The sequence below is a fragment of the Ochotona curzoniae genome, unplaced genomic scaffold (assembly GCF_017591425.1).
Source record: "Ochotona curzoniae isolate NIBS_2020 unplaced genomic scaffold, NIBS_Ocur_1.0 contig_4369, whole genome shotgun sequence".
In the NCBI taxonomy this organism is placed as follows: domain Eukaryota; kingdom Metazoa; phylum Chordata; class Mammalia; order Lagomorpha; family Ochotonidae; genus Ochotona; species Ochotona curzoniae.
This window is the reverse complement of record NW_024466253.1, coordinates 9,491-23,249: the sequence shown is the minus strand read 5'-3', so window position 1 is coordinate 23,249 and position 13,759 is coordinate 9,491. Positions and strand designations below refer to the sequence as shown.

At 43.6% G+C, this 13,759-nt stretch overlaps 1 protein-coding gene across 1 annotated transcript; it reads left to right on the top strand.

The window, feature by feature from the left end:
* Positions 1-10,387: 10,387 nt before the first annotated feature.
* On the top strand, positions 10,388-12,958 carry LOC121160159 (exocyst complex component 5-like). The gene is given in 2 exon segments (XM_040985810.1): positions 10,388-12,279; positions 12,282-12,958. Coding segments are annotated over 2 exon segments (2,112 nt in total). The 5' UTR covers positions 10,388-10,445; the 3' UTR covers positions 12,560-12,958.
* Positions 12,959-13,759: the final 801 nt, after the last annotated feature.

The following is a 13,759-nucleotide window of genomic DNA, read 5'->3' as shown; positions in this document are numbered from 1 at the left end:
ATCACCCCCTTTTGTCAGCCTCGGCTACTCTCATGCAGCATTGTCCACATGGAACCCTGCCATTACTGTCACCACAGAGCAAAGGGGCTGAGGGCTGCAGGGTGGAGGACAAGACCCAAGAGCAACCCCTATATGTTCACAGGGCCTTGAACATGTTCTCCTGGTCCACAGAGGGTCATACTCACTCCTTCTGCTGGAGCCCCTTCAACAGGCCAGGCCATCTCCCTGTTGCCCTGGCCCCCTCACTGCACTCAGTCTCTTCTCCCTCCCCAACCCTGAGCCAGCCTCTCCCACTCACAGGAGGTCAGGGCATCACAGGTCCGGAGCAGCAACCCTGGGCTGCCTGAGCTGGCCCTGTTTGCCAGGGAAACCCCAGGCCAAGGAGGTGGCCAAGTTCTATCCTGCCCCCTTCCAGGCTGCACTGCATCCACCTACCCCTGCAGACAGGTGCACCCACAGGATGCTGCAGGCCTGGGGCTCCACAGCTGTCCTGTCCTGCCCTAACATAGACCCAGCCAGCCCACAACCCTCAGTGGATTCTCTTTCCGTGGAGACTGGGGGATTCTGCCTGCTCTCCATGCCCTCAATCTGCCATGGCCACCCTCAGCACAGACACCCCCAGACAGAGATTTCCACACTGAGTTCCTGATCCATTTCTTCTACCCCCAGCCCTGGTGATGGAGAACACCCTAGGTGACCTGTCCCCTGAGAGAGAGCCTTGCAAAGGCCTCCAGCATTAGAGCAGGAATCCTGAGCAATCTCTACCTCATTGCACACATTTTCACAGGGAGCCAGAAATGACACGTCCTCCATGGGAGAGGCCACAGAGAGAACAGGAGCCACCTCACACCTGCCCTGCCCTTCCGAGGTGTTATCCGGACAAGGTTCACTGGCTGTGACACAGAGGCTGTGTCCTCCCGTGGTACTTAGGCCACAGTGCTGCCTGATCTTGGAGCTGGGGTCATGGATGAGAGAGTGTAGGGGGCAGCCCACGCTGGAGGAGACCCCCACACAAACCCAGGCCCATGGCCCTGACCCATGCCCAGCCCTTTCCCCACACTGGATATACACTGGCACAAACCTCCTTGGAATTTGCCAACCCTATCCCTCAGCCAGTCTCTTTTTTTATTTTTTTAATTTTATTTTTGAATTTTCTAGTACCTTTATGTATAAGTCTGGGATTCTCCTCTGCCCAATTTCCACCCCCTGACTGATTTTTCCCATAGTGTCACAACAGTGCATTTCTTCATAAGGAGTTACAATTCCATCAGCCTTCTATTTAAGTGTGCCCCAACATTGCTGATACAGACAATGTCAGACAGTTCATCATCCCATTATCTAATTATGTCCAACACTTTCATGGGGAGTCCATCTTTTATTTGGAAGTAGAGATGCATGTTGCATTGTGTGTTCACATTTAGATATGGTAATCTCCATTACTCCATCACTATACATTCCAAAATGCATGATGGTTTCCTTATATTAGAGAGAACAATATGGTATTTGTCTTTGGGGGATTGACTTATTTCACTGAGCATAATGGTCTCTAGTTGGGATGACCTAGGTGCGAATAGTATAATTTCATTCTTTTTAATGGCTGAATAATATTCCATAAAGTAGATGTGCCACGGTTTCTTTAGTCACTCATCTTTGGTTGAACGTCTGGGTTGTTTCCATGTCTTTGCTATTGTAGATTATGCTGCTGTGAATAAAGGATTACAGATCCCCTTCTCATATGCGGTTTTCATTTCCTTTGGGTATATTCCTAGGAGCAGGATAGCTGGATCATATGACAGATTTATTTGCAATTCTCTAAGCACTCTGCATACTGATTTCCACAGTGGTTGTACTAGCCTGCACTCCCACCAGCACTGAAGAGGGATACCTTTCTCCCCACATCTGTACCAGCAGGTGTTGTTAGTTGAGTTCTGAATGTAGGCCAGTCTCACTGGAGGTAGGTGGTAACTCAGTGTGATTTTCATTTGTATCTCTCTGATGTTTATGGAGCCTGAGCATCTTTTCATAGGTCTGTTAGTCAATTGAATCTGTTCTTTCGAAAATGTCCATTTCCGTTGCCCATTTTTATTACAGATTTTTTTTTTTTTTACTCTCCCTGGGTTTCTGAAGCTCTTTGTAGAGCCTGGATATTAGTTCCCTATCATTTGTGTAGTGTGTAAAAATTTTCTCCCATTCCGTTGGTTGCTTCTTGACTTTGTTGATTGTTTCCTTTGCTGTACAGAAGCTTCTTAGTTTGATGTAGTCCCATGTGTTCATTTTGGCTTTGACTGCCTGTACTTTTAGCATCTTTTCTAAGAAGACTTTCCCCATTCCTATTTCTGGAAGAGTATATCCTGTGTTTTTCTTTAATAGTTTGATGGTTTCTGGGTGCAGAGTTAGGTCCTTGGTCCATTTAGAGCTGATTTTCATATACTGTGACAGGTGTGTGTCTTGCTTCTTTATTCTGCAAGCTGCTATCCAATTATCCCAACAGCATTTGTTGAATAGACCAGGCTTTTCCCTTGGATTGCTTTCAGTTTTTTGTCAAAGATTAGTTGTCTATACATGTGTGGGCTCCCTTCTGGAGTTTCTATTCTGTTCCATTGATCTTCTTTGTTTGTACCAGTACCAGACTGTTTTGAAGACTACTACTCTGTAGTATGTCTTGAAGTCTGAAACTGTAATTCCTCCAGCTTGATTCTTATTCTTCAGTATAATTTTGGCTATTCATGGTCTCTTGTTAATACAGATGAACTTTTTTTTTTAAAGATTTATTTTTGTTATTTTTTTCAGTGGAAAGGCAGATATACAGAGAGGAGAGACAGAGAGGAAGATCTTCCGTCCGATGATTCACTCCCCAAGTGAGCACAACGGCCGATGCTATGCTGATCCGAATTAGGAGCCTCTTCCGGGTCTCCCATGTGGGTGCAGGGTCCCAAAGCTTTGGACCGTGCTCGACTGCTTTCCCGGGACACAGGCAGGGAGCTGGATGGGAAGCGGGGCCGCCATATCGGATCCCAGGCGTGCAAGGCAAGGACTATAACCACTGCACCACCGCGCCGGGCCCTCCTCTCCTTATTTTAAAGAGACTGTACTTACAATTTCTGTAGTGGTGACAGTGGACATCCCTGTCTAGTTCGAGATCTTAGTAGAAAGGTTTCCAGTTTTTCCCCATTTAGAATAATTCTGGCATTGGTTTTTCATAAACTGCTTTGATTGTGTTGTAGAATGTTCCTTCTATGCCTATCTTGCTTAGGGTTTTTAGCCTGAAGTGGTGTTGGATTTTATCAAATGTCTTTTCTGCATCTATTGAGATGATCATGTAGTTTTTATTTTTCATTTTATTGATATAATGTATCCCATTTATTGACTTGCACATGTTGAACCATCCCTGCATGCCTGGGATGAATCCCACCTGGTCCAGGTGAATGATCTGCCTGATGTACTATTGATCCTGTTGGCTAGTATTTTGCTGGAGATCATTATTTCTATGTTCATCAAAGATATATGTCTGTGCAATGGACTGGCTCGGCCAGGAACAATCAGTCCAACGGGAACAGGACCCCGGGAACGGTGGGCAAGGATTTTTCGAGTGACAAACAGACACGACAACTCAAGGCAGTTGTATCTGAGTGCATTTTGCAAAAGCAAGGCATCAAGTTATATACAATAGATTATTGCAATGGGACATTCTCTTTGTTTATTCATGTGGTTACATTTCTATAAACAATTATTCCAGGGAGGTAAGCAGGTCTGTTGAGAAACGAATGTCCTCTAATAGCCTAGTGAAAGACTGCAGTTGCTATTTCTTGTGGATGCTTTTTGGCACCAGCTCCAGTTTTAATCGTTATGCAGTTAGCTCTCGTTGTGTTTTGTTCTTTACATTAGTTTTAATATTAACCTGCCTATTTTTCTTGTTTTTCTTCCTGTATGGCGTTTAATATTTTAAAGCTTTTAGCTTTAAAGTTATAGATTTCTACTATAATCTTCTTTTTAGGAATTCTCAAAAACAGTCCCAGGTAGATTTATTAAAGCTAGTGACTTGATAGTTTTTCTCTGATACTGTTTGTAATCCTTGTCCTGTCTCCTGTCAGAAGGCTTCATAGAACTATAAAGGAACATTGACCTTTGCTGCACATAAATAGTATTATTCCAGCCATAAAGATAAGAGCAAAGAGAGTACAGTCAGGAATGCCAAGACCACTAGAGATGCAGCAGAATCCAGGAGGCATCCTTCTTTGAAGCTTCTGCCTCGGCCTGGTGATTTCTCACGCAGGCTCCGCTGGAGGTGGCGTGACAGGTCTGTAGTTCTCCTTTTCTCTTATTTCTCTATCTGCCTTTAGTATAAGGTAATTTTGGTTCCATACAAACACTTGGAAGAATTACCTCTCTTTCTGTTGTTTAAAAGCTTGTGTAGGATTGGGATAAGTTCCTCTTGAAATGTTTGGTAGAATTCAGCAGTGAAGCCATCTGGTCCAGGACTTTTCTTGGTTGGGACGGCTTTAATTACTGATTCAATCTCAGTCCATGTTATAGGTCTATTGAGATTGTTAATTGCTTCTTGGTTCAATTTTGGTGTATTGTATGTGTGTCCAAAAATCTATCCATCTCTTCTAGGTCTTCTGATTTGTTCACATACATTTGTTTGCAATAGTTCTTAATAATTCTCTGTATGTCCGTGGTATCTGTTATGTTTCCTTTCTCATCTCTGATGCTATTGATACATATCTTCTCCCTCCATTTTTTTGATTAGTTGAGCCAGTGGGGAGTCTATATTGTTGCTTTTCTCAAGAACCAGCCTTTTGATTCATTGATCTTACGTACAATTCTCTTGGTCTCTATTTGGTTATTGCCTCACTTATTTTGATTATGTTTTAAAAATTTATTTATTTTCGTTGGAAAGTCAGATATACAGAGAGGAGGAGAGACAGTGAGGAATATATTCCGTCCAATGATTCACCCCCCAAGTGAATGAAAAGGGCAACGCTATGCCAATCCAAAGCCAGGAGCCAGGAACTTCCTCCAGGTCTCCCATACGGGTGCAGGGTCCCAAGGCTTTGGGCCGTGCTCAACTGCTTTCCCAGGCCACAAGCAGGGAGCTAGATGGGAAGTGGAGCTACTAGGATTAGAACCAGCACCCCTATGAGATCCAGGCTTGTGCAAAACAAGGACTTTAGCCGCTAGGCCATGCTGCCGGGCCCAATTATTTCTTTTTTCCTATTAATCTTGGGATTGCTTTGCTGTTGCTTTTCTAGTTCCTTCAACCGTAAGGTTAGCTGATTTACTTGATGCTTTTCTATTTTCTTAACATAAACATTAATTGAGATGAACTTTCCTCTTAACACTGCCTTGATTGTGTTCCATAAATTTTGACATGTTGTGTTGATGGCTTCATTTGTTTCAAGCAATTTTTAAATTTCCCCTTTGATTTCCTCTCTAATCCATTGCTCATTTAGTAACACATTATTCAGTCTCCATGTGTTTGCAAGTCTTCTTGGGTGTTTTGACTTCTTGGTCCCTAGCTTCACTCTATGACAGTCTGAAAAGGTGCATTGTATGATTTTGATTTTTTTCGAATTTGCTGAGGCTTGTTTTGTGACTTATAACATGGTTAATTCTGGAGAAGGGTCCATACACTGATGAAAAAAAAGTGTATTCTCTATCTGTAGGATGAAAGGTTTGATAGATATCAACCAAATCCATTTGCTTTAGAGTTTAGGTGAATTCTATTATTTGTTTGCTGATTTCTGCTTTTTTGATCTGTCCATTGATGTTAATGAGGTATTAATGTCACCCACTATGATTGTATTGGAGTCTAGTTCTCCCTTTAAGTCCATTAATATTTGTTTCACGTAGCTAGATGCCTTGGCATTTGGTGCGTGTACATTTATTATGGTGATCTCTTCTTGCTGAACGGGTCCTTTGGTCATTATATGTTATCCTTCTTCATCTCTTTCAATGTTTTTCACATTGGTGTCTATATCATCTGATATAAGAATGGCTACACCCACACATGTTTCCTTACCATTCGCTTGGAATATCTTTTTCCATCCTTTCACTTTCAATTTCCTCTGATCTTTGTTGATGAAGTGTGTTCTTGTAAGCAGCAGATCGATGGGTTTTGGTTTTTGATCTAGTCCTCTAATCTATGGCATTTGATTCATGAGTTTAAGACATTTACATTTAGTGTTAATATAGATAGGTGGCCATTTGGGCTTGTCATCTTAGCAATGGATTGCTCTTTGATTGGGTTTTCTGTTAGCCTTTTAGTGGCATGTTCTCCACATTTGCCTTAGGTTTTGGTGACTGCTATTTCTTTTCTCTTTCATGAGAACTTTTTTCAGTGTTATTTGTAGGGCAGGTTTGGAGGAGGTCAGTTCTTGGAGTTTTTGTTTATTATGGAAGAATTTTATTTCATTATCAAAGAAAAAAAGAGAGCTGTGCAGGATATGCTATTCTGGGCTAAAAATTTTTCCCTTTTGGAGTCTAGAATATGTCACTCCATTCTCTTCTGGTCTGTAGTGTTTCTCTGAGAGGTCAACTCTGAGTTTGGAGTTACTCTGTAAGTCACTTAATTTTTCTCACATGCATATTTAAGGATTTTTTTCTTATGTTCAACTGAGGAGAACTGGATTATCATGTGTTGTGGTAAAATTTGCTTTTGATTAGCTGTTGGGAGTTCTGTGACCCTCCTGTATATTATTTTCCAATTCTTTCTCCAGATTAGGAAAGTTTTAGTTTATTATTTCATTGAATAAACCTTTAATCCCAGTTTCTCTTTGTGTACCTTCTGGACCTCCCATAATTCTTATGTTGGGCTTTTTCATTGTATTTTTCAATTCTTGGGTACTTTTTTAGCTTTCCTACCTCTGCTTCCAGCTTTTTGTTTGTTTCCCCCTGGTGACAGAAAATATCTTCCAATTCTGATATTCTTTCTTTTGCTCATTCATTCTATTTTTGAAACTCTCCACTGTACTTTGAATTTACTCCACTGTATTCTTTTTTTCTCATCTCTGTTCTTTCTTTTTTTTTTAGATTTTTTTATTATATATATTTTTAATTACATTGTATTATGTGACACAGTTCTATATAGGCACTGGGACTCCCCCTACCCCTCTCCCAACCCTCCCCCTGCCGGAGTCCAGCTCCAGCCAAGTTCAGAGCTCAGGAGGGGTGTGTGGAGTCGGCGATAAAGAAAGACACAGACACAGACACTTGGTGCATTCTCACCACAGCTCAAGAAAAAGCTGTCCTTTTTATTTACTTGAAACACCTCACAAGCTTCTACACAAGCAACTATTCTATTTTTTTTTTTCAAAATTAAGGAGGCATGTACAGATATTTGGTCATTCTGTCAGTACTTCAAGGATAAGCAGGTGCCCCTACAGATAACTTTGCAAAATACTGTATTCATACTCTTCATAGCAAGCTATTGTTTATTCTTCAACAACAGCCATGGAGCAACAGCCAGGACTCCAAGGCCAAGGCACATGCAATTACCTGCTAATCAGTAGTACTTTCCTACCACATTTCTACTTCTACATTTTACCCATCATTTAATGCGAAAATAAGTTACAAGGGAAAAAACCTAAAATCTAAAACAGAAACTTCAAATGTTAAATCTCCCTACAACTATAGACTCCTACAAACCCATGAACAATAAAGTAATAATCAAAAGCATTTTTTGTTAATAAAACATCCTTAATTCCTCTAGCTAAAAATTATAAAAGCAGCTAAAACAATTACATTTTCTAGGCTCCAAAAAATTGCAAAGGCAGGCTAGCCTTTGAGATAACAATAACTATATTTATTGCCATAGCAGTTTCAGCTCTCACTCCCATCCCTTGCGTTAGTATTTAAGACATATATATCAAGCCCCTTCCCAGAGGGCGTGCTGTATGTCTGGGCCAGGTTCTGAGGCAATAGTTAGCACACAATAAGATGTCCAAAAATGACATGGGCTTAATTGTGCTCCTGAGTGTAAAATGTCAAAGGCCCACTCACCAAGACATTATCAGTGACATTAACTCTCAAGTTGCAAAAACTATCTCACAGGGGCAAACAACAATGCCTCAAAAGAATACAGAATTCTTAGTGGGGTGCTTGAGTATCCATGCAGCCAGGGGGTGAAACAGCATCAGGATGGTCAGAAAGAAATACGCCGGGCCCTGCCAAACAGACGCCGGGACAAGTGAGGGGCTGACCCAAGCTGAATCAGAGCAACCAGTGGCCTGTGCATGATGTATGGCTGGGAACAAGCCCAGTTGGGAAGCTAAGGGGACAACCCTAGCTGGGTTGAGGTTCCCACCAAGGTGTGCATGGCCTGGAATGGGGGTTGCATTGTGATCAGGAAACAGTTGTAGTCTCCCTTGGCACAAGTGTGGACTGGGACTGGACACACCAAGCAGGGTCAGACTCCAACACCCTCTGGTGTCCTGGAGGACCAGGGTAGATGTGGGATGGACAAGACAAGGTCTCAACCCATACTGGGCCATGTGTGAGCTATATGTGGGTATGGACGAGCCATGGCTAGGCTGAAACATCCAACAGCAAGGACCAGTTTGGGTTGAAGCCAAGTCAGGAAAAGCCACTGTTCTGCTAGGACAGGAGGTGAACCGAGTAGGGCTGGCTCATGGACCCACTAGTATGCGCAAAATCTGGCACTGGGAGAGGTTCTGATAGAGGTGCCTGGGCAACTCCTCTGGCAGGACACCTGTAGGTAAGCGCAAGAAGCATGGAAGAAAACAGCTCAGAACACCAGTTTCCCACTGGTTTATATTTGGCATGGGTTGGGGGCAGACCAGGATGAATCAGTTCACGTCATCCACTGGCAAATCCAAGCACCAGAACAGAGTGTGGGTTGAGCTGGGTTCGGTCGCAACAAAAACTAGTGCACAATACAGAATGCCAAGGTGAGGTTGCCTGTACTGGCGCCCAACCAGCACATGTAGGAACCAGGAAGGGAGGGGGCAGAGCCAGCAGGAGAATAAGGGGTGGTTCCTTTGCTGGACAGCTACTCCCACTAGAGAGCGTGGGCTGGGATGGGGGCAGACCAGACTAGGCAGGGCTACAACACCTGTACGCCTCATGTGGACTAGATCAGGAAAAGCCAGGCTTTTAGAGTGGGTAAGGGTTGTTTGGGCTTAGCCACAGCATCAGCTGGCAGAAGCTGGCACTGGGGGCTAGTTCTCTCAAGTCAAACCTCAGTGCATAATGCGGGAGTGGGAGAGGCCTGGAAGGGAAATAGTGGGCTCATCCCTCTTGGGTTACCACTTCCACGGGAGGGCATAAAACTAGGATAGCGACTAGAGTGGAATGGGGTGTGGGACAGACTGGACTACTGCTACACATACTGGCAAACCAGGGTAGGGGGCGGGCCTGGTGGGGGTTATTGTGGGTCACTCCAACTAGGCTGCAGCTTCCACTTTTTTATGTGAGGGCCGAGTACTGCTGGGCAGAACCAGGCTGGACTGCAACACCCATTGGTTCCAGTGGAAGTCGGGGCTGAAAACAGAACCAACCCAGCAATTGCAACCACCAGCTCATCGGGGCGATGGACTGTGCCGGGCCCTGTACTTGCTAGCACATACAAGAATCTGGTCTGAGAACATCTCAGACAAAGTTTCTTTGTGGATTTCCCCAATCGAAATGCTGGACTCAGAACCCTAACCAAGAAAAGACAGAAGAAAGAACAAGTCAATCAACCACCTTAGCTATATGTTGGCAACGAAATATGGGGCAAAAGGAGACTCTATGATGGACTATGTCAATTAGTGGATTCTTCCACGACCTCATTGTGCTTGGAGTGACGAGACTGGCAGCGATTCATAACTGGTGAACTATCAAAGCCACCTGAGCAAGAACCTCAAAGCATACCCTACATCCGGCACCTGGGGAGGGTGGGAAATTGGGTGGGCCTTCTCCCTTAATATCCCCCTTTAAACATGAAGGAAACAATATGGAAATAATAGTCTTACCCACTTTCTTATAGCCCTTGAACCTTTTTACCCTAATTTACTATGTAAAGATTGTCAAAAATATAATAAATAATAATTCCAAAAAAAAAATAAAGAAATAAAAAGACCAAAGGTCTGGGCGAAGCCCCGGCTCGGTGGGCCCCGCCACCCGCGACGCTCGCCCGCCCCCTCCCGACCGCCTTCCCGGGCGGCGCGCAGCTCCACTTCCGGCGTGTGAGGCGGTGACGATGGGAGCGGCGCGGGCGGCGCCGGGAGGCAGCTGACAGGCGTCTGTGGCTCCGCTTCATGGCCGCTCTCCCGTGGCGCCGGGGCTCGGGAAGGAGTCGGGGAGCCCGCCGCGGCCCGGAGCCCGAGCCACCGAGCCGCCGAGCCGCCAGGCCGAGCGGGGGAACGTGTGCGCGGCGCCACTGGGGCGCAGCATGTGAAGGGAAGACGGCGGGCAGCGCAGGCCGAGCCTCTCAGCCGGCCGGGATGGCCACGACGGCCGAGCTCTTCGAGGAGCCTTTTGTGGCAGATGAGTACATTGAGCGCCTTGTGTGGAGAACCCCAGGAGGAGGCTCTAGAGGTGGGCCTGAAGCTTTTGATCCCAAAAGGTTACTAGAAGAATTTGTAAACCATATTCAGGAACTCCAGATTATGGATGAAAGGATCCAAAGGAAAGTGGAGAAATTAGAGCAACAATGCCAGAAAGAAGCCAAGGAATTTGCCAAGAAGGTGCAAGAGCTCCAGAAGAGCAACCAGGTTGCTTTTCAGCATTTCCAAGAACTAGATGAGCACATTAGCTATGTGGACACCAAAGTCTGTCACCTGGGAGACCAGCTGGAGTGAGTCAACACCCCCAGACAGCGGGCAGTGGAGGCGCAGAAGCTGATGAAGTATTTTAATGAGTTTCTAGATGGAGAATTGAAATCTGATGTTTTTACAAACTCTGACAAGATAAAGGAGGCGGCAGACATCATCCAGAAGTTGCATCTAATTGCCCAGGAGTTACCTTTTGATAGATTTTCTGAAGTGAAATCCAAAATTGCAAGTAAATACCACGATTTAGAATGCCAACTGATTCAGGAATTTACCAATGCTCAAAGAAGAGGTGAAATTTCCAGAATGAGAGAAGTAGCAGCAGTTTTACTTCATTTTAAGGGTTATTCCCATTATATAAAGCAGTGCCAGGAGGGAACTTATTTGAGAAATGATGTATTTGAAGATGCGGCAATACTCTGTCAGCGAGTGAACAAACAAGTTGGAGATATCTTTAGTAATCCAGAAACAGTACTTGCTAAGCTCATTCAGAACGTGTTTGAAATCAAACTACAGAGTTTTGTGAAAGACCAGTTAGAAGAATGTAGGAAATTTGATGCAGAACAGTATCTAAAAAACCTCTACGATCTATATACAAGAACCACCAGTCTTTCCAGCAAGTTGATGGAGTTTAACTTAGGTACTGATAAACAGACTTTCTTGTCTAAGCTTATCAAATCCATTTTCATTTCCTATTTGGAGAACTATATTGAAGTGGAGACTGGCTATCTGAAAAGCAGAAGTGCTATGATCCTGCAGCGGTATTATGATTCAAAAAATCACCAGAAGAGATCCATTGGCACAGGAGGTATTCAGGATTTGAAAGAAAGAATTAGACAACGTACCAACTTAACACTGGGGCCAAGTATTGATACTCATGGGGAAACTTTCCTGTCCCAGGAAGTGGGGGTTAACCTCTTACAAGAAACCAAACAAGCCTTTGAAAGATGTCATCGGCTCCCTGATCCTTCTGATTTACCAAGGAATGCCTTTAGAATTTTTACCATTCTTGTGGACTTTTTATGCATTGAGCATATTGATTATGCTTTGGAAACAGGACTTGCTGGGATTCCTTCTTCAGATTCTAGGAGTGCAAATCTCTATTTTTTGGATGTTGTGCAGCAGGCCAATACTGTTTTTCATCTTTTTGACAAGCAGTTTAATGATCACCTCATGCCACTGATAAGCTCTTCTCCCAAGTTATCTGAATGCCTTCAGAAGAAAAAAGAAATTATTGAACAAATGGAGATGAAATTGGATACTGGTATTGATAGGACGTTAAATTGCATGATTGGACAGATGAAGCACATTCTGGCTGCGGAACAGAAGAAAACAGACTTTAAGCCAGAAGATGAAAACAATGTGTTGATTCAGTATACTAATGCCTGTGTAAAAGTCTGTGTTTATGTAAGAAAACAAGTGGAAAAGATTAAAAATTCCATGGATGGGAAGAATGTGGACACAGTTTTGATGGAACTTGGAGTACGTTTTCATCGACTTATTTATGAAATCTTCAACAGTACTCCTACAGCTGCATGGGTGGCATGTTAGCAATTTGTGATGTAGCTGAATATAGGAAGTGTGTCAAAGACTTCAAGATTCCGATGGTATTACATCTTTTTGATACTCTGCATGCACTTTGCAATCTTCTGGTAGTGGCCCCCGATAATTTAAAGCAGGTCTACTCAGGAGAACAACTTGCTAATCTGGACAAGAACATCCTTCACTCCTTCGTACAGCTTCGTGCTGACTATACATCTGCCCGCCTTGCTCGACACTTCAGCTGAGGTTGAGGTAACCGGGGGAGTTTGTTGATGCAGCAGCCTCGCTGGAGGGAGAGTACGGAAGATTGCTATGATGCAGCCAGCCTTTTATGAGAAATGACTGGGAGAGAACAGCAGCCATACTTACTGTTGGAACTTCACTTGAAATTTGGATACTATTATATATATATATGTATATATATATAATATATATATTTTGCTTTGTAGCTCCCTAAGTTGAATTTTTAAAACCATTTTTGACTTACAAATTTCAAATTCTGTAAAACCACATGTCACTGTTTTTGTCCTGAGAAATAGTGTCAGAAGACAAATGAAATATTACCAGTGTTTCAGTTCTTGTTTTTGATATGTTCTGTCTGGAAATTTTGTCATCCCATTTTTTCATTGGTAACAATTAAAATACAGCAAAACTAAAAACAGCTAGAGGAAAACACTGGGATAATCTTCCCACCAGCTTCCTCCCCCTCTGAATCTCAAATATATATATATATATATATATATATATAACCAAATAACCAGTTCATGTCCCATCTGTTCCACTTCCCTTCCAGCTCTCTGCTTGTGACCTGGGAAAGAAGTGAAGGACAGCCCAAAGCCTTGGGACCCTGCACCCACTTGGGAGACCCAGAAGAAGCTCCTGGCTATTGATTCTTATCAGCTCAGCTCTGGCTGTTGCATCCATTTGAAGAGTGAACCAGCAGATGGAAGATATTTCTCTCTATCTCTGCTCTCCACAAATCAGATCTGCCTTTACAATAAAAATAAAAAATAAAATCTTAAAAAAGATTCATTTATTTTTATTGGACAATAAGATATACATACAAAAGAAAGGAAGATCTTTTGGCCACTGATTCATTCCCCAAGTAGCTGCAACAGCAGGAGATGAGCTAATCTGAAGCCAGGACACAGGAGCCCCTTCTGGGTCTCCCAGGTGGATGCAGGACCCCAAGGCTTTGGACTGTCCTTCACTGTTTTCCCAGGTGATAAGCAGAGAGCTGGATGGGAAGTGAAGCAGCTGGAATTAGAACCAGTGCCCATATGGGATCCCAGCACATTCAACATGAGGATTTTAGCCACTGGAATAACACACTGGACCCAATCTTCAAAACAAAACAAAACAAAACAAACTTGTTTGCCTGGGCAGGGTCAGGCTCAAGCTCAGCTCCCAACACCAACTGCCTGCACAGGTGCACCCTGGGAGGC